We start from the raw sequence: 27,039 nt of genomic DNA, 5'->3' as shown, positions 1-27,039 counted from the left end.
AACCTGATGTACATTTTAATAATAATGGTTACAGGTGGGCTACTTCATTGCCGTCCAACAACAACAACAACAAAAAAATCTTGTATTTAAAGAGCAGTGTCCATCATTGCAGATTATTCTTGTGGAGTTTGAATAAAGCATTATTTAAAAGCAAGGGACAACTGAGGTTGATATCTGCAGTTGGGTTAATGTTCTTTTGACTTCAGAATTCCAGTTGCAATTTTCAAACTCATTCGGTGCGCTTTAATTTGTACGTCTTGGAACATTTCCTACATTAAAACACATATTTTGTGCATTGGCATTCCTATGTATTATATGGGTGCTTTTGTTTCTATGTCTTTTCTGATGCTTTTAAGAGCTATTTAACCCTATTTGAATAAATCAATTCAATGGCCCTGGACAAACAGAAGTGAAGCACCAAGCTGTTGGACTAGTTCTGTTCTAACCCTTTACAGTTTCTGTTAATTCATTCTCATACATCAGTTATAACCGTTAACATCGCCTTTAATTCATGGTCATACATCAGTTTAAACCGCTTAGCTGTAGTCACTGCAGTGTGTCCATGGAGAATTAAAACACAAATGGTAAGGCAGTAATTCTTTAGTGTAAATCAAATAGTCATCCAGAGTAGAGCTCAATGTCGAGCTAATGCCAATTGAGAGGTAAGCTATCGTAACCAGATGGGTACAAGCCTTGCCATTTGCATGCCATTATTTGAAGTCAAGGTCAAGGTACCCCTTCAGTAGGCCGTGTCCTAAATCCCAAGCCCTTGCGCTGGTTCAGTCAGGTTCATAAATCTTCACTGCTCTGAGGGGCTAAGTCAAGCTAACCTTAAGGTGTTCAACAAACATTCATGTTAGACTGAAGTATTACCTTTTTGAAAGTGCTACTTTTTTGTGTGTTAACGGGAGGAATTAAACACCTGCATCTCGGCCATTAACAGTTTTGTATACAAGCTTAATATGCAGTTTCATAACGTTGTTGTTATACAAGCTTAATATGCAGTTTCAAACTTGCCTCTCTTCTGCACCCGTGTTATGGCGGACAACAATTGTATTAAAAGTGCAACACTGCATGACATTGGGGCTTTTGTCCTCCATATAAGCAACTCCTCCAAAGCCACTCGGAACTGTTAACTGATTAATGATGGAAATTCAGGGTAGGCTCTGATGAGTTTCTGAGGAAAGGTCAGGAGAAGCTCTGACAAAAATACATTCAGCTGAGGGTCTGGATGTTTTCCAAGCAGATCTGGATTCAGTACAGATGTTCTCTGTCTTCCAGCAGCTTGCAATGTCTGCCAACACCGCCTCATCCCATGAAAGAGTCACCACAGCTGAAGGGACCTGAGAAGGCAAGAAAGAAATGATGTGATCAAACTTATGTTGGGGGGTAACTAAGATAACGCAACAAGGTTACTATGGAATGATTGTCAGATATTCATTCCTGACATGGTATTGAGACATTTGTGCTTTAGTAATTTGTAAATTCAATTTTATTTATATAGTGTCAAAACGATAAAATTGGTCTCAAGTGCTTTACAGAGCCCAGGGCCTGAACCCCTTAGCGCAACTCCCCTGTTAACAGGTCTGAACAATTTAATGTTTCATCACAAAACGGCTGATGAGGAAATTGTGGTGTGACCAAAAAAATAAAAGGGTTGACAATTGCTTAATCCCTAGTGAGAAGGCTGCTCCAAATACATCCGTGCGTGAGTCAGTTTCACATACACAGCTATCGCCCCAGCCTGGCCACAGGCTGCTTCTCATTTCAAATGAATGGGTAGAAACCATTTTTCTCATAACTTATGAAGGCCCCCCTAATACCTGTGAATAAATAAATGAATGAAACATTTTCAAAATAATTGCCTTCATTTTGGATTGTTCGATCTTTCATTTTACACCATGCCTGAGGTCCTTTAACAGAAAAGCTCTTCATATCATATCATTCCCATTGGGATTAACTCCCTACATCTCACCCCCTAAATGGGATGCCAAGCCAGTTCACATGGGAGTTTGGCTAATATTGGCTGGTATGTGCTGTGCGGAATGCTTGAGATGCTGGTTATAAATGTAGTCAGACTTTCATTGGTGCTGGAACTGCAGCATCACATGACATTGTCCAATTCCATTGCAGCGACCCTTGTTCTGGAGGTGTGGTCGTGAAAACAGCATGCATGTTTGACTACCCTGTAGTTACTTAAAGGTGTAAGAGTGGTGTACTATAATGTAAGCGGTTAGCCTGTCAGGTAGCTCAAAGTTTGAGTACTCAAATGAAGGTCTTCAGGAGTATTGATGTAAACACGTGATCATGCGATATATTGCCTTTAGCGTCTGCCATCTTTACCAGACCTTTGGGTTACTCCTGTCACCCACAACTGAAGCAAGCACTTCACCACACACTACGCACTGTGGCTTTTGATAATCGTGTTCACCAGTACAAGTGAACCCTAAACCCTAAATAGCAGCCATCCTAAATACGTAGATAATTCATTGACTAATGATTAGTACTTATTGTACGCCTACATCCCATATATTAGATATTATACACTGCAATGGAAACATGAAATTATATCCACTTGAAAAAAACACAAGTGTGGCAACCATGGTGTAAGTGGAATAATGTGTGCATATATATCTATATATATGATACTGACACGGGACAACCGCATCCCGGGGCTGGGATTTGTCCACCCCTGCTACTCTCATCTGGACTGGTCTGCAACACTACTCTCATATGGTCTGGACTGGTCTGGACTGCAACACTACTCTCACATGGTCTGGTCTGGTCTGGACTGCAACACTACTATGGTCTGGTCTGGTCTGGACTGCAACACTACTCTCATGGCCTGCAGTGTAACTCACTCGTTTACTCTCTAGTGCTAAGTCTGAACACAAAGCTGTAATTTTGCACGACTGTGAGATGCACTGGTCTACCTCACTGCTGTCAGATATCCTTGTGCTATCCCCTGCCTTGGTGTGCAACCCTGCCATCAGATGTCCCAGTCCTCCTGGCCACTATCAGAAGCACTCTTCATATAAGATTACCTGATCTCTAACATTGTGTTTAATGACACCACTGTCTTGTACTGGCAAGCATTTTAAACATTAACATGAAAGTGATTTTAAAAATATATTTTAGGGGATTGTTGGTCTATCTGTAAGTGACTGCAAGCTGTTGCATCATCAACAGGTTTCTGGGTGTCCAGTGTTGCACTCACTGCATACCTTCAAGTGCACTTTACTGTCTACATTATTTCTGATGGAGATCATTTGCAAACACTGTTAATTACTTAAGAATGTATGAATCATGTGCTTATGAAATGGCTTGTCTGCTCGTGTGTGTGTGTGTAACTTAGATTATTAGGTGCCACTTAGTCTGCATATGTACAAGAGCATGTTTAGACCAGAAGTGATAAGAAGGGTCAAACTGTGCTTCTTCCGACCTTGCAAAACTTCCATCCTTGCCTCGGACGTCAGAAATCCACCACGTGGTTATCTCTGCTGAACGCTAACTTCTGTCTATATAAACCTTGTGCGATGTGTTTATTATTGCTTCACTTTCAGCCTTGTGCTGGGGGTGAGCCCAATTGCAATTGAATAAATATACTGATCTACAGCTGCGGAGTCCTGAGGTAACTAGGGTGAATTTTCACCTAACAATTTCTTCCTAACGTACAAAGACATTAAAACACATAGGACTGTCCAATAGGCTGTGGCCTGTTCTGTGCACTTGCAGTGGAACACTAAATCCACCTTAACTTAACTTGTGTGAGCGCCTTGTTTTCTTACCAGATTACACTCATTGAGTGGTACGTCCTCATCTTCCTTCAGCTTCCGCCCACCAGGAACCACCAGCTCAAACGGCTGCCAGCCGTCCACCAGCGACTGCCGCACAAACTGGTAAAGTGCAGCAACCCTTTCTCGAGCCAGGAAGGTACCTAGAAACACATAGCATAGTGAATACTGGCACAAGGACACCACAACACTAACCACAACAGCTTTATCTTTACCCTGACTAACAAATGGAAGATAATTCAAGCAGTTGTTTTCTGCTCAGGCCTCTGTACATGGGATTGTGATAAAGTGCCTCAGACTGAGGCTCAGTAGCCCGGCCAATCAGCACACGGCTTCAGGAGCATGGAAGGGAGGGCTGTCATTTGATAGGTTGTTGAGCTCAAATATCAACAACCTTAGGCCAGAATTGAGGATGGCGCCTTTAATTTCAGTGACTTGGTCATGTGTTAGGCAAACATACGCTACATTTTGTCCCATTCCTGTCTCCTCCAATGACAATGTGCCATGCGTATAAACCTGTTTCTGTAACATGGGATATTTAGTTTTCATCTTATAACTATATTTGTATTTTGTGGCTGTCCCCCTACACATTTCCTTCTCCTAGCCCCACACACGGATCAGTTTCTTCCTGCCAGCACCTGCACTCCTCAATCAAATGTTGTCTTGTGCCACAGTCTTTTGCGCAGAGTCCTGCATTTCCATCTAGAAAGTTTGACTTCAAATTCAGCAAATTGTTCCCTCCGGTCCTCTGGCTCTCCGTTCTGTGTGTGCACTGTTTGTTTGTTTCCTAGACCCTGGTCTGTGCACAAACACCAGTGTATCAGACTGAGCCATAAACAATTCCAGCCAATCAACACGTTGCTTCAGGAGCACAGAAGGGAGAGCTGCAATTTCATTGGCTGTTGAGTTTGAATATCAACAAGCGTTTGCCGGAATCACCGACCCCATCTTTAAGGCATTCAAGTCAAGTGTGAACAGACACCATGACTCATCATTACAATACACGTCAGAACAGTCAACCAATCATTGACCCATCCGTATCAAATGTATACACTAATTGGCTCTACTGTTGCAATGGTGGAAGGGTCCTCTTTTTAAATAATTTAATATTTTTTTTTATCAATTTTGCCTCAGGCATGACTTCAGCAGCTACGCCCTTGAACTCCACGAGCAGCGGTTTAGAACTCTTAACAAATGAGGAGTCAAACGCGCCACGTTCTATGACGTACTCTAGCAAGTTGTATACCCACACAAGCATTTCACAAGGAAGTAGTTTTGTCCACCCCATAGATCCTCTGCCTCACGGGAGTACTGCAAAACTTTCAACAAAAGCAGTGCCTCCAAAAAGCACCTGGTAACATTTGAATTATAATGCTTGCAAAGGAAAGCACTATATCGTTTTTTCCTAGGCTGTTGCTTCTTCTTCTTCTTCTAAGCGATTATCTGCTAATAAAAACTCAAGAACCACCACTAACATAGAAACTTAATTTCATAGATCCTGTGACACTTAAGCAGTGATGTGGAATAATCTTAATATCATTCCGTGCACGGCAGAAGGGGCAACAATATGTACTGTACAGAAGTGGAGGGATACAGTTCAAATATTTAAATGGGGGACGGGACTATAATTGAGCCGAGAAGAATGCACAGATCCCAATTCAAGAATCTAAAACCCCATCAACTCATCCTTAAACACACAACACAACCCACTTAACATTGTGGATCAATCGTGCTTTTCCACTGCGGAGTAAGTTAATGGTATCAGTTATTATTGAATCTTTATCATGATCTATCGACAACACAATCATATGGAAATCTAAATAGCTTAAGTTATGGAGGCCATGAGTGACACTGTGCAGTGCATGAATGAGGCCAATAAATCCCCTCATGATCTTGCAAACAAGCCCGCTAAATAGTTCAATTGCAGTAAAACTCACTTAATTTACTGCTTTGTATATTTTTCTATATTTGTCATCCAACTGGTAATACTACAATGCCAGTATAAAATATATGGGAAGATAATTTCAGTTGTCATTCGCCAGACCAGGTGTTTGTACTTGTTTAAACCAGGAAATTGTGTCAAATGATAAAGAACAGGGTTGGGTAGGCTAAAGGCTGCTAGCTAACAGCAGGTAGCTAGCTATTAAATGGCAATCATCTTTGCTCTGATTATGAAGATGTTTTTTGTTTTCACCTTCCAGACGACAGCGTTGTGAACCCATCCACTTCTGAAAATTAAATTACTATCTGTGCTTTTGTAGGCTTTCAGTTTTTGAGATGTGTAGGGGGATGGATTTTCTATTAGATAGATGTAAATATCGTCAACTGGAGCTCAGGCAGGGACTACGACGACGTTATAGAAATAACCCAAGTTCCCAAAATGTTATTTTTTTCTAGATATCTCTGTCTGGCTATTGTGGTTTTATCTGTGGTTGATGGCGATCGTAATTGAGTAGGCTGCACTGCTCGAAGATGTCCACTGTTGGTCGACATCTTCGCTGTTCTTTTTGCCCGCCAGGTACCCATTGTAGTCACTTGACTGAAAACTATGAACAGACCAACTGCCTCTCAATGGGAATTGTTACCCTGTAGAAGAACTCCATCTGGCAGCCGCACTCTTAGAAGGGTATAGTTGTATTTCCTTCTCTCTCTCTGCTCCTCCCTCTCACGCATGGCTTTTGTTCGTAACATGGCATTCCTCTCCACAATCTCGCTCCTAAACACAATCACATACAAGCACACATGGTTTTAACATCGCCATTACCACATCTCCACATCACTGCACCCACCCATTCATTCATTTGACTGAAGAAACAAGCGATCATGTCATTGAGAAAAGCACTACGTCCACACAGCTCCAGACTCAGACTCAGACTCACTTGAGTTGCTGCTCTCTTTTAAGGTCCTCTAGTGTTAGGTTATAAAAGTCTATGGGCAGATCAAAGTGTGTAGCATTGGAAGACGGTCTGAAGGCCTGCGGCTGGCGGTCGAGTTGAGCCCTGACTGGCTCTCCTTTCTTCAGCTGGTCCCTCCTCTCCTCCAGCTGCTCCAGGGAGCTGACATCCTGCTCGGCCAGCCGCAGGAACTCCTCACCGTCGTCTGGAGCAAGCAGGACATGGAGGTCATGGAATTGATACATCAACAGTGTATCAATACATCACTTCACTGAACATATCCATGAAACCTGTTTACATGATTATAGCCTTTAGTGTGAACAGGTAGGTGGTAAAACCTGCTAGGCTCTAGGCCTGCCGCACCTCCACCAGACAACATGATGTATAAAGATAAGAAGATAAATAATAGTGAATTGAACTGCAGATATTTATAACTGGTTTTAAGCATTATGATCTGTATCTTTTGGTACATGCTATTTTAATTCTACTTGCTTTTATTGTTATGCTTTGCTATATTTCTCAATGTGGTGTATAAAATAGTCTCACCTTGTCCATCTATTGGTAGCATGGTTCTCTCAAAGCCCAATGCCTGCAGGTACTCCAGACAACCCTCTACACAGCTAACTCTCTCCTGAACAGATCATAAACAGAACTCAATGAAGTAATGCCCATGCTAATCAAAAACTCTCTCCAATCTCCAACAAACATGCCCCTTTGCCTTCGCCAAACTTACCTGAAAGATCTTGTTGCTAACTTTGATCTTCCTGTATTTCTCCTCTGTAGGATTCTTACAGATGTTGTCAATGTACCTGAGCACACAAGACAATGTAAACTGTTTAATGGCACTTGGTGAAAAGTGATGAAGTCACTCATGAAGTGGCAATTGTGAAACGGCTCTGTAATGAGGAAGCATTGCATTCATTTTCATTCCTATGCTATGTCAATGACCTGTCTCTACCTGTTCATGAAGCCAGATGAAACAACACTACTGACTAACAACGTTTAGCTTCTGAACTCAGACAAAACAGGCCCTCATAAAACCAGAGAAAAATCATGAGTTCTGATGCCACTCTATGGAGTAGCAAGTTCTAGATATCTGAGTGCAGCTGGGACTGAGCTGGCATTGGCTCGCCTGCATTCGAGAGGTGGGGCTTAGCGATCGGTGAATTGGAGAGATAGGCTCACCAATGGCACTTTGAACTTTGGAGTGTTGGTGGTGAAAGGCTGCAAGATGGCGCCCGATTACCTGCCATCTGTGCTCAGATGGAAGACATGATGACACTGACAACATCCCATGTTGTTTTTATCTGATACATTAATCAGATTTGTACGTGAAAGAGAGAGAGAGAGACCCATTCTACCTGGCAGAGTTACTGTGCACGTAAATAAAAAAATGCATTCCCATGGATAGGCCACACCCGAATATTAACCGCAGGGCTGCAGAAATGTTAAGAAAAATCAATCTATAAGCCGTGATTAATATTCAGGACATTACGGTACGCGGATATTTAGTCATTGAATGGAACAACCATGATGTCATCCTAGCTCAGACAGTAGAGCATGGAGCTCTTAATCTCAGGGTCATGGGTTTCTGTCACTATGACTATCACTATGCTAGCTCTTAATCTCAGGGTCATGGGTTTCTGTCACTATGACTATCACTATGCTAGCTCTTAATCTCAGGGTCATGGGTTTCTGTCACTATGACTATCACTATGCTAGCTCTTAATCTCAGGGTCATGGGTTTCTGTCACTATGACTATCACTATGCTAGCTCTTAATCTCAGGGTCATGGGTTTCTGTCACTATGACTATCACTATGCTAGCTCTTAATCTCAGGGTCATGGGTTTCTGTCACTATGACTATCACTATGCTAGCTCTTAATCTCAGGGTCATGGGTTTCTGTCACTGTCACTATGCTAGCTCTTAATCTCAGGGTCATGGGTTTCTGTCACTATGACTATCACTATGCTAGCTCTTAATCTCAGGGTCATGGGTTTCTGTCACTATCACTATCACTATGCTAGCTCTTAATCTCAGGGTCATGGGTTTCTGTCACTATGACTATGACTATGCTAGCTCTTAATCTCAGGGTCATGGGTTTCTGTCACTATGACTATGACTATGCTAGCTCTTAATCTCAGGGTCATGGGTTTCTGTCACTATCACTATGCTAGCTGGAAGCAGTGTCTTTCTCGGGAATATTAGAACAATAAAACTACTGTGATCCATGTGCAATCATCAAATACATGAATCTACCCCCCCCCCCCCCCCCCCCCCCCCCCCCAGAGAACACCAGAGAATCCATGAACAAATGCTCACATGACCCGCCCATGCAGCATACGTATGTATTATCTAAAAAACATATATCACGATGTATACAGGATGACACAAGCACAATACAGGATGAAACTCAACTCAAATCTAAAGAATCTTTTATATCATTTCTCACAAATGTAGCCTAGTAATAACATTGATATCAACCTTCAAGCCTTTTCATTCCCTGACAAAATGATCATTTCCATGAGCAATATGCAGCACTGACACCAAGCATTTCAAATGGGTACTGCAGTCCAAATTCTAAATATTGGAGAGCGTTGTCATCCCCTGCCATGAGTGGCCAGATTGAGGACACAACCTACACGAAGGAGCTCAAGACAAACTCAACATCTAACTTTGACAATGGCAAGGGACAACGAGTAGGTCAGTGTAAGGTCAGCTTTTGGATATGTATAGTGTTTCACTGTTTGCAAATTATAAACCAGATGTTTTGTATACTCTGTCATTGTTAGCTAGATGCATGGCTGGCTAGGTACGTTAGCCAAAGCTAAGCCTGTTACCCCAAAAACAAAAGCCCACTGCTCCACTTAATAAAGGCTACACTCTTGAGTTGGAGTTAGTTCTTTCCAGGTCCCAATAACATATGGCTCAATTGAACAGATAATGTATAAATCATTTCACATCTCTTTGGGGGTAATAGCCTACTGTTCTTCCTTATTGCAGCATGATGCAGTTCTCGGAATTTGTTGTTGCTGTTCAACTGTGGTGGGTTTCCATTTCACGCCTGACAAATATAGCTTCTCTTATGACATGACTAAAAACACTGGGACTTTATCTGCTCCTACTCACTGATGATTTAAACTTTATCTGCTCCTACTTGATGATTTAAACTCTTTATCTGCTCCTACTTGCTGATGATTTAAACTGGGACTTTATCTGCTCTTACTTGCTGATGATGTCCACAGCTCCTTTGACCTTCTCCTGGTCTTTGTTGAAAGTGTGAATCATCATGATGGAAGCTTCAACTGGATCCTCTGCGAATTTCTGTGGAGACAGATTTCACGACAGTTTCACATGTCTGTATGACTACATTGAAGACACAGCAAAGCTGAATGTTACCGGGAGACTAAATAAAATTTCTTAAAATCAGAAAAGTAGTTAAGATGTCAATATGTCCTGTTCAGTTCATTACTTTCAGACATACCATGAGAATAGCTTCTTTAATGCAAGGCTCTCTTTCGATCTTGGTTAGCATGGACCCAGTCAGAGGGCATGTGAAATAAATCCCAGGAACAGAATGAGAGACAGCATCGACGACTGGAACTTTACAGCTCTATTGGACAGAGAAGACCATATATTATTGTACTTAATAGTATGGTTATATGAGGTTTATGTTCTCTATACTTCTATACTTTTGAAATGTTTTGCTTGCCTCATGAGTAGCTGCTGTAGCCTCTGCCTCTGCCTCCAACTCTCGCTTGACTGAAAGAGACATGTGCAGAGTTAAGTGCACTGAGATGATATTAGAGGTGTACAAGTGGTATGGTTAGTGGCATGGTTCCCCTGGAATCTCACCCTGATTTCGAATGACATCCTGCGATGTGTATCCCTTTGGCTTCTGGTGTTGATCTATTCTGGCCAGCGCTGCAGCTCCAGCTCTCTGTGCCCCCTCGGTGGGCCGGGAACGGTGCTGCTGCTGCTTGGAACTGCTCTGCACCACGTGGGGTTTAGAGCTACCAAGGAGATACGGAACATCAGAACATACATCTTGTTACAAGTGCTTAGTTTATTTATTTTTAGGCATGGAACATATTTTTCACACGTGAGGTAGTCATGAGGTAAGCGGTTGTCATCAAAAATACAGTAAAGCCATGTTTTGATAGTCATACCAGCAACATTACATAACTGACAGCTTTCACTGCAGTTTCGATGCATGCGTTCAGACATGACGGAAATATAAATATTCTATATTTGAACCGTTTTAGCAATGTAGGCTTAGTTAACAGAACATGAGGTGATCAGCAGTAGTGTTCTGTTGCGCTCCCTCCCTCTTCCCCTCGCTCTGAATGAGGGTAATATGTCACGGGACTGATTTATGGTTCCAATGGGTCAACTTACTGCTCGTCACTCATCTACTCTACTCCTCACCAATGTATGATGCCAAACTGACTGTGCATTGACAGCCGTTAGCAAAGGTTAATGCAGAACAATAGGGCTGGCAGTTGAAGTGCAGCAGCAGAAATGTTGGCGGTGAGAATCAACACACGCAACCGGGAGGCAGCAGTACTGCAACACAGCCGCCACGTCAGGCACACGCAACCGGGATGCAGCAGTACTGCAACACAGCCGCCAGGCACACGCAACGCAGGCCATGTGAAACGGGTGTCATTTATATACATCAGTAATATGCTACCTTCATGTGTCATTATCATTTCATTGTACACCACATATAGATTTAGTTAGGTTACAATTATTTGAACATACAATTTGTAGGCCTACTTGTACAACTTGTACTTAAAATTGATTTAAAAAGCTAAACTAATAAGCAATCACGATATCAATTCAGCTTCATAGACTACCATACAGTCCTTGTGGCTCCTGATAGCCTTGACCTTCAGAATGGATAAGCCTCCTCTTGTGCCTTGCGACCGCTCTACAAACACTGTAGTGCATTGGACCATCAGAATATAAGACATTCCCTTGGCTCACCAGAATCTGTTTAGAGGCAGCTAGAGGTTGCTTACAGTATTTGAGCTCTCGAGCAGTTACATTCATTCTCAAATTTCTGCATTGCCATCACAAATGTTTTGTAGTTTAGTGTTGTATTCCAGTTAAAGCCCTTGGAAACAGCAGGTATGAAAGGTGAACAAGTGTTTTTTCATTGGCCAGAAAAAAGGTGACATCATAGAATCCGTCGTTTTAAATGCAAATCACAGGCTACATTTCGTAGACGTACATTTGGGGAAGATGAACTACAAAGCGGTAATGAGTAGCAATGTCAAAAAGTTGTAGAGCAACTGTGTATCTTTGTTATAGTTTGCAAGGCCCAATTCACCTGTTCGGTTTCAAAATAGCTAAGCCTAGTTGTTCATTGTTGCATTTTAATATGCATATTTTGTTTCCCTACTGCTTACACAGCTGTTGTCAATTGTCAATGTTGTTAAAGTTAAATGCAAGCACAGATGACTAATTTCATGTTTAAGTCAGTTAGGCATATTAATTACTATTAGGTGCTGTTTCAGTAAATAACCTTGGTTTATTGATTCAAAAGATTGGTAGGGGGAAAAATGGGAAAGGTAAGTAACAGCACATCACTTAAAACTACTGTTTACTGTGTCTTCACAGAACCATGAAATATGGCTTAACCATCACATCTTAAGGGCGGAGCATTTTATAATTCTTGGGAGAGATTGTATGTTCTATCGGTTTACCAATACAGCAACAACTTTTGGCCTCCTCTAATCGCTGTTACCAATATGAATGTAAGTGCACTCTCTTCCGCTTACCGCACGCATGGCATGTTTGTCATACTTAACACTATAACACCTGTTGTTCATCAGATGTCTATGTCATCATGATCAATACTCTTCTGAAAAACCTGCTGTTGGCCATCTATAATGTCTTTTGCCCTCTAGTGGATTATCCGTGCACTGCAGGTGAACTGTGGGCAGTGGTGGGCTTTGAATGCTATATCCAAAATGGCTGCCTTCATGTAGCAACTCACAAGTATTTGGCTATTTTGAAAGTTACTGTAAGATTAACATTTATATTACTAATATTTCAATATTATTATATTATATTTGTTTTAAACTTAATTGAAGTGACTTATAATTACTTAATATTTCGTATTGAAAGTTTCAAGTATGATAAAGTATGAAATACACTGTATGGACACAGTGGTATTTGGCCGCACCTGTGTTTCAGGGTTTGGGCTAGGCCCCTTATCTCCAGTGAAGGGCAATCTTAATGCTTCAGCATACCAAGACATTTTGGACAATGCTATGCTTCCAACTTTGTGGCAACAGTTTGGGGAAGGCCCTTTTCTATTCCAACATGACTGTGCCCCAGTGCACACAGCAAGGACTATAAATCAGAATCAGAATCAGAATCGTGTTCATTGGCCAAGTACGTTTACACATACAAGGAATTTGACTCCCGGGTTTAGTGGCTCTCAATGAACTTACACTAAAAATATACAGTATAACACAACAGTTTAGGATAAAATAAATAAATATAATATATAAAACGATAATTTGTAGTCAACTGTTCATTAGAGTGACGGCAAGGGGGAAGAAACTGTTCCTGTGTCTGGTGGTTTTGGTGTGCAGAGATCTGTAGCGCCTGCCAGAGGGGAGGAGTTGGAACAGATTATGTCCAGGGTGTGAGGGGTCTGCAATGATTTCCCCTGCCCGTTAAAGACATGGTGTGGAAGAATTTGACTGGCCTGCACAGAGCCCTGGCCTCAACCCCATTAAGCACCTTTGGGATGAACTGGAACGGATATTGCGAGCCAGGCCTTCTCGTCCAACATCAGTGCCTGACCTCGTAAATGATCTACAGAATGAATGGGCACCTATTCCCACAGAAACACTCCAAAATCTTGTGGAAAGCCTTCCAAGAAGACTGGAAGCTGTTATAGCTGCAAAAGGGGGACCAACTCCATATTAAAGTATATGTATTTAAATACAATGTCATTACAGTCCCTGTTGGTGTAATGGTCAGGCGTCCGAAAACATTTGTCCATAGTGTATGATACAACTGGTATTTTAGGTCATTTATCTGTAAATCCCTCCATTGTCTTTGGATTGCAAAATACTCCACCTCTTCCTCAAACACGCATCTCATCCACTGACCCTTGGCTAGCGAGTCAGCATTCAAATTATAATCTGGGTCTGAATTTCAATCTTCTAATTCATTGTTGTTCTTTTTCTCAGAGTAACTGCTGTACACTTCATCAATGTTGCTCCCCTCTCTGAGGTCACAAATGTTGTGCTGTCCACACAGAGGCTAAAAGTTTACAAAGTAAAAAATGTGTGTTATCTAGCAAGTTAGCTGCTTAACCACTGTCAAAATTGGCTGACTAGGCTTATGATAAAAAAAAGTTGAGAGCCAACAACTTTGCAACAACATCAAGCAAGTACAACAACCCAAGACATAGCAACCCAAGTCATTGCTAGTCCAAAAGTCAAAAGTCCAGTTCGGCATCTGTCTTACATCCTTTTATCTCTTTTACCTCTCGCCTACAAGTAAAAGCCAGTCTGAGATTTACTGTTGTACGATCTCTTGCTCGGTCACTCTGTTTTTTTCTTCCTTGCTTCTACTAACATCCTCTTCGGTCTCTTTGCCGCCTCTGCAATGTTGTCCATACTAAGAATACCGAGCTAGCTTCTTCTTATAGCCAGCTAAAGGGTCTGAACCATAGTTGTCGGTGTGTGACGTGGTGCCGTAAAGCATTACACAGTTCTCGTGAGAGGTCTCGTGCACAGTCCACCAAAGTTACATTTATACAGCAATTATGTGAAAATATTGAGAGAATTGTGATACATTGGCATAATGTATGCTCTGCCTAGCCACATTTGCAGTTTTATTTTTCATTTTTTTCTGTTTTATAAGCTACTTCAGACATACAACGTTCATAACAATATCTTAAGCTTCAATAATTGATGAGTGACAATAAAACACAGGTTGGAATCTGTAGCACGGCAGCATGGGTTGGTCTTTACACAGCCCTCGCAAGACATTATTAATTCACACGTGTAAAAACTGATGCTAAATGCCTTAAAAAGACCGACTCGAACTACATCGTTTAGAAAAAAAATGCATGACACCTCTGTGTGAAAGATTCTAAAATAACGGCATGCGAGTATATTCTGTAAACAACCTACCGCTGGTTTAACTCCTCCGAACTGAGAGGGAAGCTAAGCAGCTCTTTCCTAATGCCAACTAGAGGTGACTCCTAAACCAATAGCACCAAAACTCCACTGTTACATAAAGTATTGTTTTACAATAATGGAGTAAATGTGATTTTGAAAATGTAGTATGATTATGACACTGTTTGATGTTTGGTAAATTAGCCGATTAAAATCACATAATGCCGTAATGACGTAGGCCAGCCAAAAGGGCAAATGTCAATTTCATGGTCAATATTTGTGGAAGGTTTTTGCGACTGGACACATTCACTATACAATGGACTGCAGGTGCACTTGAAGCAAAGAAGTTTGTGCTGCCCATTCTCTGAACGTCTGTGTGAACAGCATAGATGGCAGCAGTCCAGAGGTGGGGAGGTATTTTGATCTAATGCAATCCATCCTTGTACGCATTCAGCTCTGCATCAAAACATAGGTGGGGGGCAGTTTTTCAGAAACTCTGATATCCATATACACCAAACATTCACTATCAAACACTCAGAGGAGAGGACTCCACTAAAGCACGTTGACAAAATGACTGTAAAATAAGGGAGGCCTAGTGATGCCGATGAAAAGGACCAAAAGAAACACTCAAAGTCAAGGCAGCATACTTGAATAGTGTCTCCAGTTTATGTAATTAAACTGGAGACACCGTTGGCTAATTTTCTTACTCGACTATAGAAGTTTGCAGCTTCAAAAAGCAGACACAGAAATGGTCCTACTATTATTTGTAATGCATCACCTTATCTTTGACAGGCTAAGTAATACCGTTTAGGGGACGACAGGCCTGTGCATTATGTTTTTAGGTGTTACTTTTTGGAGTGCCGCCCCAACATTTTGCTGGACCTCACTTGACAATCCACTGAAAATGTTCTGGCCTGAATGCCTGGTAAACGACAAGTCTAACATGATTAACCCTAGCAAATTGCAAATTAGCAAACGTTAACGTTAACATTCCCAAAATACAGTCCAGTGAAAAAGCAATGTTTCTTCACAGTGGGTAGAACAGCAATTAATTTGATACCTAACCAGCAAGCTCGCTATCGCTAACTAGCAAACATCTTTTTCAAATCATTTCAATATGAAGGCTGGCTTTGATTAATGAATCTCAACGCGCCGAATTAGCAGCATTATGTGACTCCTGAGGCGACAACACAACTATCAATAAGCAGTAAAACAGTGACGTTATCGATATTTCGTGAGCCATATGGCTAACGCTAACTAAAACAAACATCCAGCTGGTCAATGTTATGAAGGGAACTTCTCATTGAGGATAGGGAATGCGCCTGCTGTTACCTGCTGTCTTCGGTAAGTTTCTTCCCAGGTCCAGCTGTTTTAAATTTGACATCTTTCTTGATATCATCCAGAAATTTTTTCATAGTGAATGTAGGTTGGTACGTTAGCTCAACGTCCAAATTGTATGTCAGGACCAGCGTAATCTACTGTAATCTTCTTCTTCTTCTCCTCCCTCTTCTTCTTCTGTTGGATTTTATGGTGGTTTACAACTTGGTTTAGCGCATTAACGCCATCTACTGGATTGAGGTGTGAACCATCTGTACATTCTAATTGCTAATAATCTTAAGAAAAAAAATGAATCAATCAATAATAATTAAAGAAAAAACCTATTTTGTAATTCTTAGAAAAAACAAAACAGCTTTACTAAAAGACTGCTCTAGGTGTTAAACTCATCAGGCCTTTCAGTGTCATCTCATGTATAAACTTTGATAAACTTTTTTAAAACCCTTTGATCTGCCCTTCATTTCAAAAGAAGATAACGGCCACTGAAGTGTCCCGTTATACGAAAATATTGGGCTGGTTATGTCTTTCTCTGTGCTTCGTTTGATTTAAATGATGCAGTCCGTGATTATGGTGAAAGGTTGTTGATACTTGAGCAAAGCAGTCAATCAGCCCTCCTTTCCCTGATCCTGAAGCAACATGCTGAACGTAGTGGAATTGATTATGGCTTGAGCCCTTGAAAAACATGAGTATCTGAAAAGAGGTAGTCAAATTTGTCTGACTTGCTGCTACTAAATGCTTTTGTACATTTTAATTAAATGTATCGTGTACATTTGTCACATGTATGCTAGCCTGCTTATCCTGATATGTGTATTAATTAATCTGCCATGTTTCTGATTCTCTCCCTTCGCTTTGCTAGACTCACACATAGACCAGGTCAAGTCACATAAGGCAGAACACAGAATACTCAGGAATTCTGCTTCTTAACCTTAATTCTAGCTAAGAAACCTAAAGACATGAACAACATGAGTCCTTCATACGACTGGGTCAGGCAGGGATCCTAAAACAAATGAATAAACATTATAAATGTTCAGTCTAAGTTTACAGTGATTCAGTATACATTGCTCTGTAGAATGGATAATGGTGTATCTTATTTTAAAATGATAAAGAATATCACTTGTGTAGGCTTGATACAACTGTAGATTTGCATACACTTCTGGCTGACGACTTTGGTTTCTTCACCACTAGCTTCTGGGTAGGACTGATCTCCTGAGTGTCTGTGAATTTCTATCCAGTTTAGTTACCAGTGGTATTTCCCTGCAACACAGGCTATATTTTCTCTCTCTCGAGGGGTATGGGTGCAGTTTCAACAAGAACACCAACATGTTTGCACGTTTCGGTTTTAAAAAGAAAATCCCTATGAGAGAATGAATGGGGTTTGGAAAAATCGACAAGATAACGCCCATGGTAGTTAAATAACTGCTTGAGACCCCACATTTGATTATGTTCATTAAAATGCACGTGTATCTTGCCTCTGTATAGACCGGAGACGCATTACATCTCTAAAATATGCCTGTTGCTATTCCTCTCATACCAGCGAAAAATAACAGACTACAAGGCAAGTGACTTGCACTAAAGCGTCACCAATTTTTCCAATGTGAGCAGAACCTAACCATAGCTAGCTTAGCTGATCAGGGACTGTAAGTGTTCTCACTACAACCACGAAGTCATCTTAAGTAAACACATCGATGACCTAAGGATTTGATAGCCACAATCAAATAAAATAAATCAGATGTTTTAGGCGCCAGAGCTGTAACGTTAAGTTTCTTCCGCGGGGCGTGGGTCAAGAGTTGTTTGTAACCATGGATACCACTATAGAGTCCCTCGTGTTGCCTGATGCAAGTGACACTATATAGTGCATTCTTTATCTGCTTTCTGCAAGACAACAGTTTGTTGCAGAAGACCAACTGATAACTATATTTTAACTCACCAACACGTTTGCCTAGGTTTTATACGTGCGTTATTTCGCTCACACCTTTTTTTCACCGATTTTTCGAAAACCCATTTATTTTGCCATAGGATTTTTTTCTTTAGAACCACGAAGATCTCTTGATGACTTTTATTTCGGTACAACAACTTGAAGATTACACCGGAAGTGTGGGGAGCTCATGGCTGTCGGTGTACGCGGGACGCTAACGTTATTACAAATACAAGGATTTGTAAGGTTGGTTTCACACGAACAATCTTTGGCTTTATACTGGTCAGGCGCCCAAACAACGGAGATAGCTTATTTGATGTTACTTGAGTAAAAGACACCTGTCAAGTAAGATAAGGGCTTATTCAGCACGGGCCCTCTGACGAACAGAAAAATGCGAAAAACTGGGTTACAATAATATTAGCGATGGTAATGTTACCGTCAGCTTGCACCTAAATATAACTTTTAGAAGTTACTGCTCCCTTTTGAACCACATACGCTTCAAAAGGACGACGTGTGTGTGATAAGGTTTCTCTTGCAATTTTTTTTTTGCTTAGCTACGTTATGTTTCCGGAATTGAGTCCAGACAGTTAGTGAAGTGACGTTTACAGCTAGCTAACGTTAACTCACCAACAGTTCCAATCACATAATCATAAGTATCGCTTTCGAAACCTAAAACACCATCGGAAACAAATGAAACACCAGGTTCCTCTCTGGGTAAGTGAACTTAACTTTGCTAAAGGTTAGCTGTCTAGCTAACCTTAACTTTACTAAGGCGCTGCCTTAGTCTTATCAAACCTTAGCTAACGTTAGCTTCCTGAGCAAGTGGCTAAACAATTTAACATTAACTGTCAACTGTTTGCAGTAAGTTTCAAACAAGTTACTGGTATATTTAACATGTTCTGGAGTTATTCAGCTGTGTTAGTTCGCAGAATTACGTGGTTGTGCTCAGGGTTGGAGAGTAAGTGTTACGGAAGTCTGACATTTGATAACAAATAAAGCTTCTGGCGTATAACACTTGTATAACACAAAGCGATATCATCATATTACTACATTATCAGCTTAAGCTATTACCATTTATTATTATTTTTTTAAACATAACTAATAATGTAATAACCAGCTAATAACTTCTTACATTATGTGGAAAAAGACATGCTATTGTTTCACACTGCTACAGGGAGTAGGCCTAACTAGTTACGTGTGACAGACATACACAATTCAATTAGAAAAGAAATGTAGGTTTAATCATTTACACGTACTGAGAAACAAAATACAAGTAAATCAGTTACAAATCGAAATGTAAAGTAACTTTCCCAGAATGAGTGCCTTCAGTGTTTCAGAAGATGCTGCCAATACAGATATAGCAATAACAATAAACAATAGCGTTTAACTCACTCCTTGGTGTCACGATGGAATGAACGTGTGAACGGTGAAGCAATCTCTATTTAGATGTCAAGTGAGTGGTAATATAATGGAGAGAATTTGCAGCAGTAGAATGGGAGGGAGATCAAGCTTTCACATCAAAATGATAAAGATGATGTGTTGCCTATTTCTTAAAATTAGGTATTGGTTAAAGCACAGTGTATATGTTGACAGTAAAGGCCAATTCGACACTAAGATCTGTTGACATATTCAAAAGGTTGCCTGATTATGCAAATTCTTTCTTCAAAATATGATTAATGAACTCTCCCTCTTTAAGTTAACTTGGATCTAGTAGGTGTGACCTATAGGCTAACCACATGTAGAACAGAAATTACTCAGATTCATGATGTGTTAAACTAGCTGAACTAGTTTGTTTATAGTTATTCAATGACACAATTTGACTCAGCATAGTCAAGCAACTGAATTGAAGGAAATAACCAGTATTTCCAATGGTCTCTCCAAAAGTACACGTACATGGAATTTTGGACTGGGGAAAAAGGAGTTTCACAAAAACATTGGAAGATCACAAAGGTTCACAGGAATGAATGGAGTTCCAGTTGCCTTGCATACGTACACAGAGCTATGTGGAAGTTAGGTGTAAACATTAACATGAATAGGGAAAATGTGGTGATCTAACTTTAACAGGTAAAGGAGAACAATTAGAATTTTGAAATGTTACGTAATTGCTTTAAAGGCAAAAGGAATTATGGAAATGGATAGAACAGAGGAACAGAGAAAAATGTGCTGTAGCTTGCTGTAGCGACATCTTATAGCTGATTTGTTTGAAATTGGGTAAATGTGCCATTGTGAATGAGCCTACACATATATTGATTGCTGAAATTTGATTAGCCATGGGTGCCCATTTTTATTGAGCGAAAAAGTGGATCTTTAGGAGATGTGAGGTGAAGTATAAGCATATCACATTTCAATTTGTGAGAATGTGATAGTGATGTAGGGTGTCAAAGTTTGTATGAACCGGAAGGGCACTCAGAAAGTGCAGACCTCCACCAAGGCCAAATGCTGTATCAATGATAGCGTAAGTGAAACTAAATTCATAGATCCACTTAGTGATTTGGATCCACTCTCCACCCTTGGTACACCTTTCCACCAAGTTTCAGGCTGTTTTTTGCGTAATCCTGTTTACAGACAAACACACAAACAAACAGGACCGAAAACATAACCTCCTTGGCGGAGGTAGGCCAATAATTAAACACGGGGGTTTGGTCGCGGTATTGCCGCAAACTGCAAGGTGGCATTCTTTGAATACCGCTGCAGCCGTAGCATGGTGTCACTCTTGCCCCACTACACTTTCCTCCGAAACCAGTGATGTCACGCCCCCCTCCTACCCTGTTGTGTGGTTCGCCCCGTGGTGCCAAGGCCCTGCGGCCCTCTGTGATAGGGGGACCCCTCGTATTGGCTCATTAATTCAAAAGTAAAGAACCACTCAACCTATTTACCATTTGCAACCTTTATCTGTGTTTGTTAAGGATTCTTGAAATACTGTCTGATGTCCATACCTGTGTGTCTCCATGTACGCTGCAGTACCTGTCATTGATAGCTTGCTTGTAAGCAGTGTTGTTGTCAAGGAATGACGGGAAGAGAGGGAGGGGGCGTGTGGGGTGCTTTTTTTTTGGTTTTCATTATACTCTTATGTTCGTCAAAGTATCACCAGTGAACATCCACCAGCCCACGGCACTAGACCTCTTGTTCTCATGTTGGGACAGAAGTGAAGTGAAGTGATGTGAATGTGAATGTGAATGTGATGCTGGGGAGTCCACTAAATGTTGCACCTCACCAAAGAGCAATGTCATTGACGTGTTCAGTTTGAGTGCAATACATGGCAAATGAACTTTGCTAAACACTGACTGATATCAGATCAGATCAGATGCCCATGCTAGGTCTGAAGCTAGAGGGATTCATACTTAGGCTAGCTTTTAAAATGGTATGCTATTACTAAGAATATTTAACCATGTCTTAAACGGCACCAATGATCTTAACTGCTGGCTAGCACTAGCTATTCGCTCTCTGTGGATTAGACCTATGTTACTCTGTAAAATGTTTAGATTTCAAAGGTTAGCTATCAAAATCAAGACATTTCCTACATGCATGTTACGCGTGCATGGTGTAGGTAGTGTGCAGCCAAATGTCGCAATCGACCATTGCATTTTGTCATAAATATGCATGAAACTAAATGTCTTGTGGTTTGTAATTTGAGCAAATTCAAGTTTGCCACCCTGTAATTGGTCTACATAGCCCAGACATCATGTTACTGCTAGCAAGGTTACAATCTCAGATGTGTAGGCTAATTGCTTACACTTCACTCACCCACTTACCAATAACCCCAACTTTAAAACGGCAACAATCATTTTAGCTCTAGAATTTGACTGGATATCAACCCTTTTCAGGTTTGCTGCATTATGTTCAGCCGTTGTCCTGAGAAGAGCAAAAGGAAAGATAGATTTTCTAACACTGTACAAAAACTCCTTTGTGTTCTACCAGGTGTTCAATTTCAGTTGCACTGAATTGAGAATCGCCCTGAAGCTGCTGCAGGGACTGGAGTTTTACTAGATTCATTGATGGATCCGAAGGAAACTTCAACAGGCTCATGGAAATTCAGCAAGAAAGGTACAGACTAGTTTGATTAGTTAGTCACGATGGCATAACGTGACGTTCAATCTGGAGACAAACTGGTGAAATTGAGGACTAGAAACGCTACAAAACGAACACTAACAACCTCTGCCTACTGACTGTTCCTCTCACTCCTAAACTCCACCTCTGCCTACTGACTGTTCCTCTCACTCCTAAACTCAACCTCTGCCTACTGACTGTTCCTCTCACTCCCAAACTCAACCTACTGACTGTTCCTCTCACTCCCAAACTCAACCTACTGACTGTTCCTCTCACTCCCAAACTCAACATTTCTCTGTACTTTTAGCCAAATCATTTCAGTCCTCTTTTTAGCTCTGCCTTCAGGAGGTGTTGGCTCAGAGATGAAATTCATGGAATTTTGTAATTTTGCCTGTCTACATTTAGTCCATATTTCACCATGGTTGTTTCCAGGTGAATGTAATGCACATCTGGCTATGCAAGACCAATAACTGCCACACCAGTAACACATCTGGAAGGAGTGAAGGTGATTTTAGTAATGAAACAACCTGACTGACTGATTTTCATGTCTTGGAATGTTGTGTCAAATCTGCTGTTTTAAAGCAAAAGTATGCAGCAGCTTGAGATAATAGGCAACAAGTATTGCTGTTATCTTTAGACTCATTTTGATGGTAAGCACACATCAAAACAGTTCTGTCATCTGACATAGACCACACCGTAAGAAAAGCTTTCACAGCATGACATCGCCAACTATATCTTCAAAAGACATCAGTTAACATGCTACCAATGTTTGCCAACTGTGCTGGTGTCGCCGTTGCAAGATACTACCATACCCTGTAGGTAGTTAGCTTACTAGATACTACCATACCCTGTAGGTAGTTAGCTTACTAGATACTACCATACCCTGTAGGTAGTTAGCTTACTAGATACTACCATACCCTGTAGGTAGTTAGCTTACTAGATACTACCATACCCTGTAGGTAGTTAGCTTACTAGATACCACCATATCCAGTAGGTAGTTAGCTTACTAGATACTACCATACCCTGTAGGTAGTTAGCTTACTAGATACTACCATACCCTGTAGGTAGTTAGCTTACTAGATACCACCATACCCAGTAGGTAGTTAGCTTACTAGATACTACCATACCCTGTAGGTAGTTAGCTTACTAGATACTACCATACCCTGTAGGTAGTTAGCTTACTAGATACTACCATACCCTGTAGGTAGTTAGCTTACTAGATACTACCATACCCTGTAGGTAGTTAGCTTACTAGATACTACCATACCCTGTAGGTAGTTAGCTTACTAGATACCACCATATCCAGTAGGTAGTTAGCTTACTAGATACTACCATACCCTGTAGGTAGTTAGCTTACTAGATACTACCATACCCTGTAGGTAGTTAGCTTACTAGATACTACCATACCCTGTAGGTAGTTATTTTAGTAGTTGACAAATAGTGCAGTGGTGCTAGAAAGTTTATAAACCCCTTTGAGGCAAACCTGTGTATTGACCTACAATGCATCACAAACACATTGCCTACAACACAGTTTGATGGCCAGCCTAACTACCCATTTCTCTGCTAATATGATCACAATCCTTAGTTCATTCTAATAATAGGAACCCTACAAGTACATTAAGTTAAGTTCATTATGTTGTAAGACCATTGTATTTGTATACTGGCATTATTCTCTTACTCTGCTATCCATTTCAACACCCTTTCTACAACCTCTATTTATGCCTGATGTAGAGCTGCCCCATGTATGGTAATGTGATGCATGTTTGAAGTATTTGCTTGGTGACTCATCCTGCCTTGCCACTATCGCTTTGTGCTTAACGCCTTGGGCTTATTAGTTTGATAGTATATGTGAAGTGAAGTGGTGGTACTGATTTTTTTTAAATGTTTTTTTTTTTTTACGCAGACATTTTTAAGCTATAACACAGTTTTGCTGCCTGGTAAGGACTTTCTGGAAATTCACGTACACTCAGAATTCTAATTTCTTTCCTTCCAGGTGTTGTACTTGGCTTGTCCAGAACCTCGAGGGCTGAAGGTCCAGGGAAGGTTTCCTTTAGCCCCCTGAAGAACAGCTCACTGGACAACAGTCTCAGAAAGACTGTGGGTGTGGATATCAAGGATCATCTGCCCTCCTACAGGTAAAAGCAAGTGCTCAAGTGCTATTATTGTTGTTATTATTGTTATCTTCTTGGGGGCCAAGCAGTGAAGCTTCGTAAGCACCCATTGTGTTTTTACCTTTTCACATTATTCATCTTCTGCCATTGGGGTCTATGGCAGTGCCTAGAACTGTATTGTAAAAGGTTTGGATATTAGGCACACTGATTGGGGACAGTACCCTGACTAGAATGAATACATTTGGTTAACATGATCGGTTGCCATGTCCCATCCTTGGGACCGCCCAACTTATCACCAGACATAATAACAACATTTGTAAGGCCAAAACATAAAAAAAAAAAAAAACACTATTTGACCTCTGGGGGTGCTGCAGTAAGCGAAAGCATGTTTTTTTTTTTTTTTTTTAATCCATACGAATACATTTGAAAGGCTTGGTCTGAAGATCATCTGTGCCAATTTAGGTGAGGATTGGAAAAAAAAATGTATATAAAAAACCTTAAAGTTTTCATCAACCACAAACCTTGGCCAAATTTCATTAGACAAAGCCTCACAAATTATATCAGATGGATTTGTGAAGTTTTCAGTGATGTGTGAATCTTTAGCTACTCAAATTAATGTAATAGCTTATACTCCAGGTTGCTGTTTTAGAATGTCATTTGAATCATCGTTGTTGACATACCTCTAAAGCCCAACTTTGCATAATGGATTAAAGGTAACTGGGGAATTGGTTGAGCTGTATGGTTGGAGGAGAGAACACCAAGTGTCTATCAGGTGGAATTGGTTCATGGTGTGAAGTGTGGGCATATGCATGCAAGGACTGCGAGCAGGAAGGCTCAGCTATTCACTATAAATGCTATAAAAGGAACAGGTTCAGGCAAAGGAAAAGTTAGAGATACAAGACATTTGTGAAATAATCACCAAAATCCGTCAGCTGCTGGTCAAACTGTGTCTCCTTTTTTTTCAGCACATATAACCCTCATTGTTTTTCATTCACTCAGCTCAGAGGGTCTGCACGTGTTTTTGTGTTCATTTGGCTTTGGGCTCTCTGCAAAAACTCGTAGGCACTTAACCTATGGGCACCTATGCCTTTCTTTGGCAGGGAACACCTTGTTATGGTCCTCTAATTAGCCATGGCATTAGCTAACCTTGTGGCTAACTAACGCTGTCTGCACCAGACAGCCCTATAACTACTGTGAGCGAGATGGCCAGAGAATGTTTAAGATATTAACTCTGTCTGCACCAGACAGCCCTATAACTACTGTGAGCGAGATGGCCAGAGAATGTTTAAGATATAACGAGGAGTAAATGATAGAACTGTACTCGCCAGGGCTGTCTCACTGTTTAAGAAATAAACCATCAATCAAGTTGGCCTACAACCCACAACTAGAAGGGCAACTGAAAGTATCAAAAAGTATTATACTGTTACTGACAAAACACGCCTAAAAGCTGACCTTGCTGTTAATTGTGTTTACTGGTTGAGGTACAGCCCTTTGCTGTATTTTATTGACTTAACAAGAACCAAGTAGAACACAGCCCCAAAGCAGTGATTTGCAATGATTGGCTTCACTGCTATTGTTTCTATTGATGCATAAACACACACTGGAGTCATCCTGAACACACATATATATATATTGCTTGTTGCTTTCAGGAAATTGTCTCCACACTTGGGATTGCCATTGCAGCTTGAAGATCAGACCCAAACTTTAGGGACCAGTGTCAGCCCTCTGGTTTCTGAATCTGGACTGAGTCGGCTGGTGTTCCAGCGTGACACGCGCTCTGCACAGACTATCAAACCAGCCAGCACACACTCTTCCATGGTCAGTGATACATCAGTGCACTACATCAATGACCAATTGGCTATCAATGTAGCGGTTCATCCGGTACTGGCCACCTCCAAAGGTGCCATTTCTTACTCGCACACCCAAGAGCAGCAAGAGCCCGCCGTGTCCAGCCAGGAGGAGGTCCACCCCCTGATGGAGACGCTGCAGAACTCCAGTCCCAGTAGTGCCAGCCAGCGGCTCGAGAGCTTGCGGCGACAGCAGACTGATGATAAGCTGGAGAAACTGAAAGAACGCATTCGCAAGCAGCGTGAGCACCTCGAGGAGGCTGGAGAGAAGAAGGAGTCACTGGGCAGCTTGGAGAAGCCTCTGGGCACCTCTGGTCAAACCTACACGCAGTCCAGCAGCACTATACCGTCTGCACATGTCCGTAAAGTCATCACAGCTCCCCCTGCTCCTGTTTATAAAGGTACAGAGGACAAACATGTTTTCATTCTTTTTTATATATTTTCAACCCTATTTACTCTGTTATGCTGAACTTGGTTGTGATTTCCCTAACCCTGTGATGAAAGGATTCAACACCACGGAGATTAAGATTCACAGTTCTGATGGGAAGATTGGCCAAGAGGAGGACTTCACCAGGCTGAGACGGGAGATCTACAAGGACCTGACACGCCAGCTCACAGGTGACCTTGATGTTGGTTTACAGTAGAACAGCCCCCCTTCCATATTATTACACTACCATCAGGGTTCGTCTGGTTCACACAATTTAGTTTTTGTATATGGAGTTTGTTAATGCACACAATTTATGTATGGATTAGCAGAAAGGTTTTTGTTTTTGGTTGTTATTGTTTTTTTTTTTCATTTAATTAGTATTATATTTAGTGTGGAAATAAATATTTTTTAAAACATGCAAAAAGCAACAAAAACCCAATAAATGGAAACAGCATCATACCTCTTAGTTAAAGGTTCCTGTAAACGGACCTTTTCAGCACTCCCCAGCATGGATGTTC

The 27,039-nt window shown here is 41.1% G+C and overlaps 2 protein-coding genes across 2 annotated transcripts in view; one reads left to right on the top strand and one right to left on the bottom strand.

The window, feature by feature from the left end:
- Positions 1-1,154: 1,154 nt before the first annotated feature.
- Positions 1,155-16,357, bottom strand: LOC122129127 (UBX domain-containing protein 6-like). The gene is made up of 11 exons (XM_042704171.1): positions 16,172-16,357; positions 10,545-10,702; positions 10,402-10,451; positions 10,174-10,302; positions 9,916-10,013; positions 7,422-7,497; positions 7,235-7,319; positions 6,674-6,893; positions 6,380-6,510; positions 3,789-3,937; positions 1,155-1,343 (listed from the first exon to the last, which is right to left on the bottom strand). Exons 1-11 carry the CDS (start codon positions 16,252-16,254, stop codon positions 1,155-1,157), a joined length of 1,368 nt encoding a protein of 455 aa, XP_042560105.1. The 5' UTR covers positions 16,255-16,357.
- A 5,673-nt stretch (positions 16,358-22,030) lies between these two features.
- The window catches only part of cep350 (centrosomal protein 350), a gene marked incomplete at its 5' end in the record, with an annotated part of 39,289 nt that continues 34,280 nt past the window's right edge, over positions 22,031-27,039 (top strand). The window contains 5 exons of the mRNA XM_042704170.1: positions 22,031-22,143; positions 22,444-22,517; positions 24,130-24,271; positions 25,897-26,495; positions 26,599-26,712. Of these exons, the coding sequence (XP_042560104.1) occupies positions 22,031-22,143; positions 22,444-22,517; positions 24,130-24,271; positions 25,897-26,495; positions 26,599-26,712 (1,042 nt within the window). The remainder of the gene's footprint in view (positions 22,144-22,443; positions 22,518-24,129; positions 24,272-25,896; positions 26,496-26,598; positions 26,713-27,039) is intronic.

This window comes from Clupea harengus, unplaced genomic scaffold (assembly GCF_900700415.2).
Source record: "Clupea harengus unplaced genomic scaffold, Ch_v2.0.2, whole genome shotgun sequence".
NCBI lineage: Eukaryota > Metazoa > Chordata > Actinopteri > Clupeiformes > Clupeidae > Clupea > Clupea harengus.
Note: the sequence above shows the minus strand (reverse complement) of the source record. Positions and strands in the feature narration are given on the sequence as shown.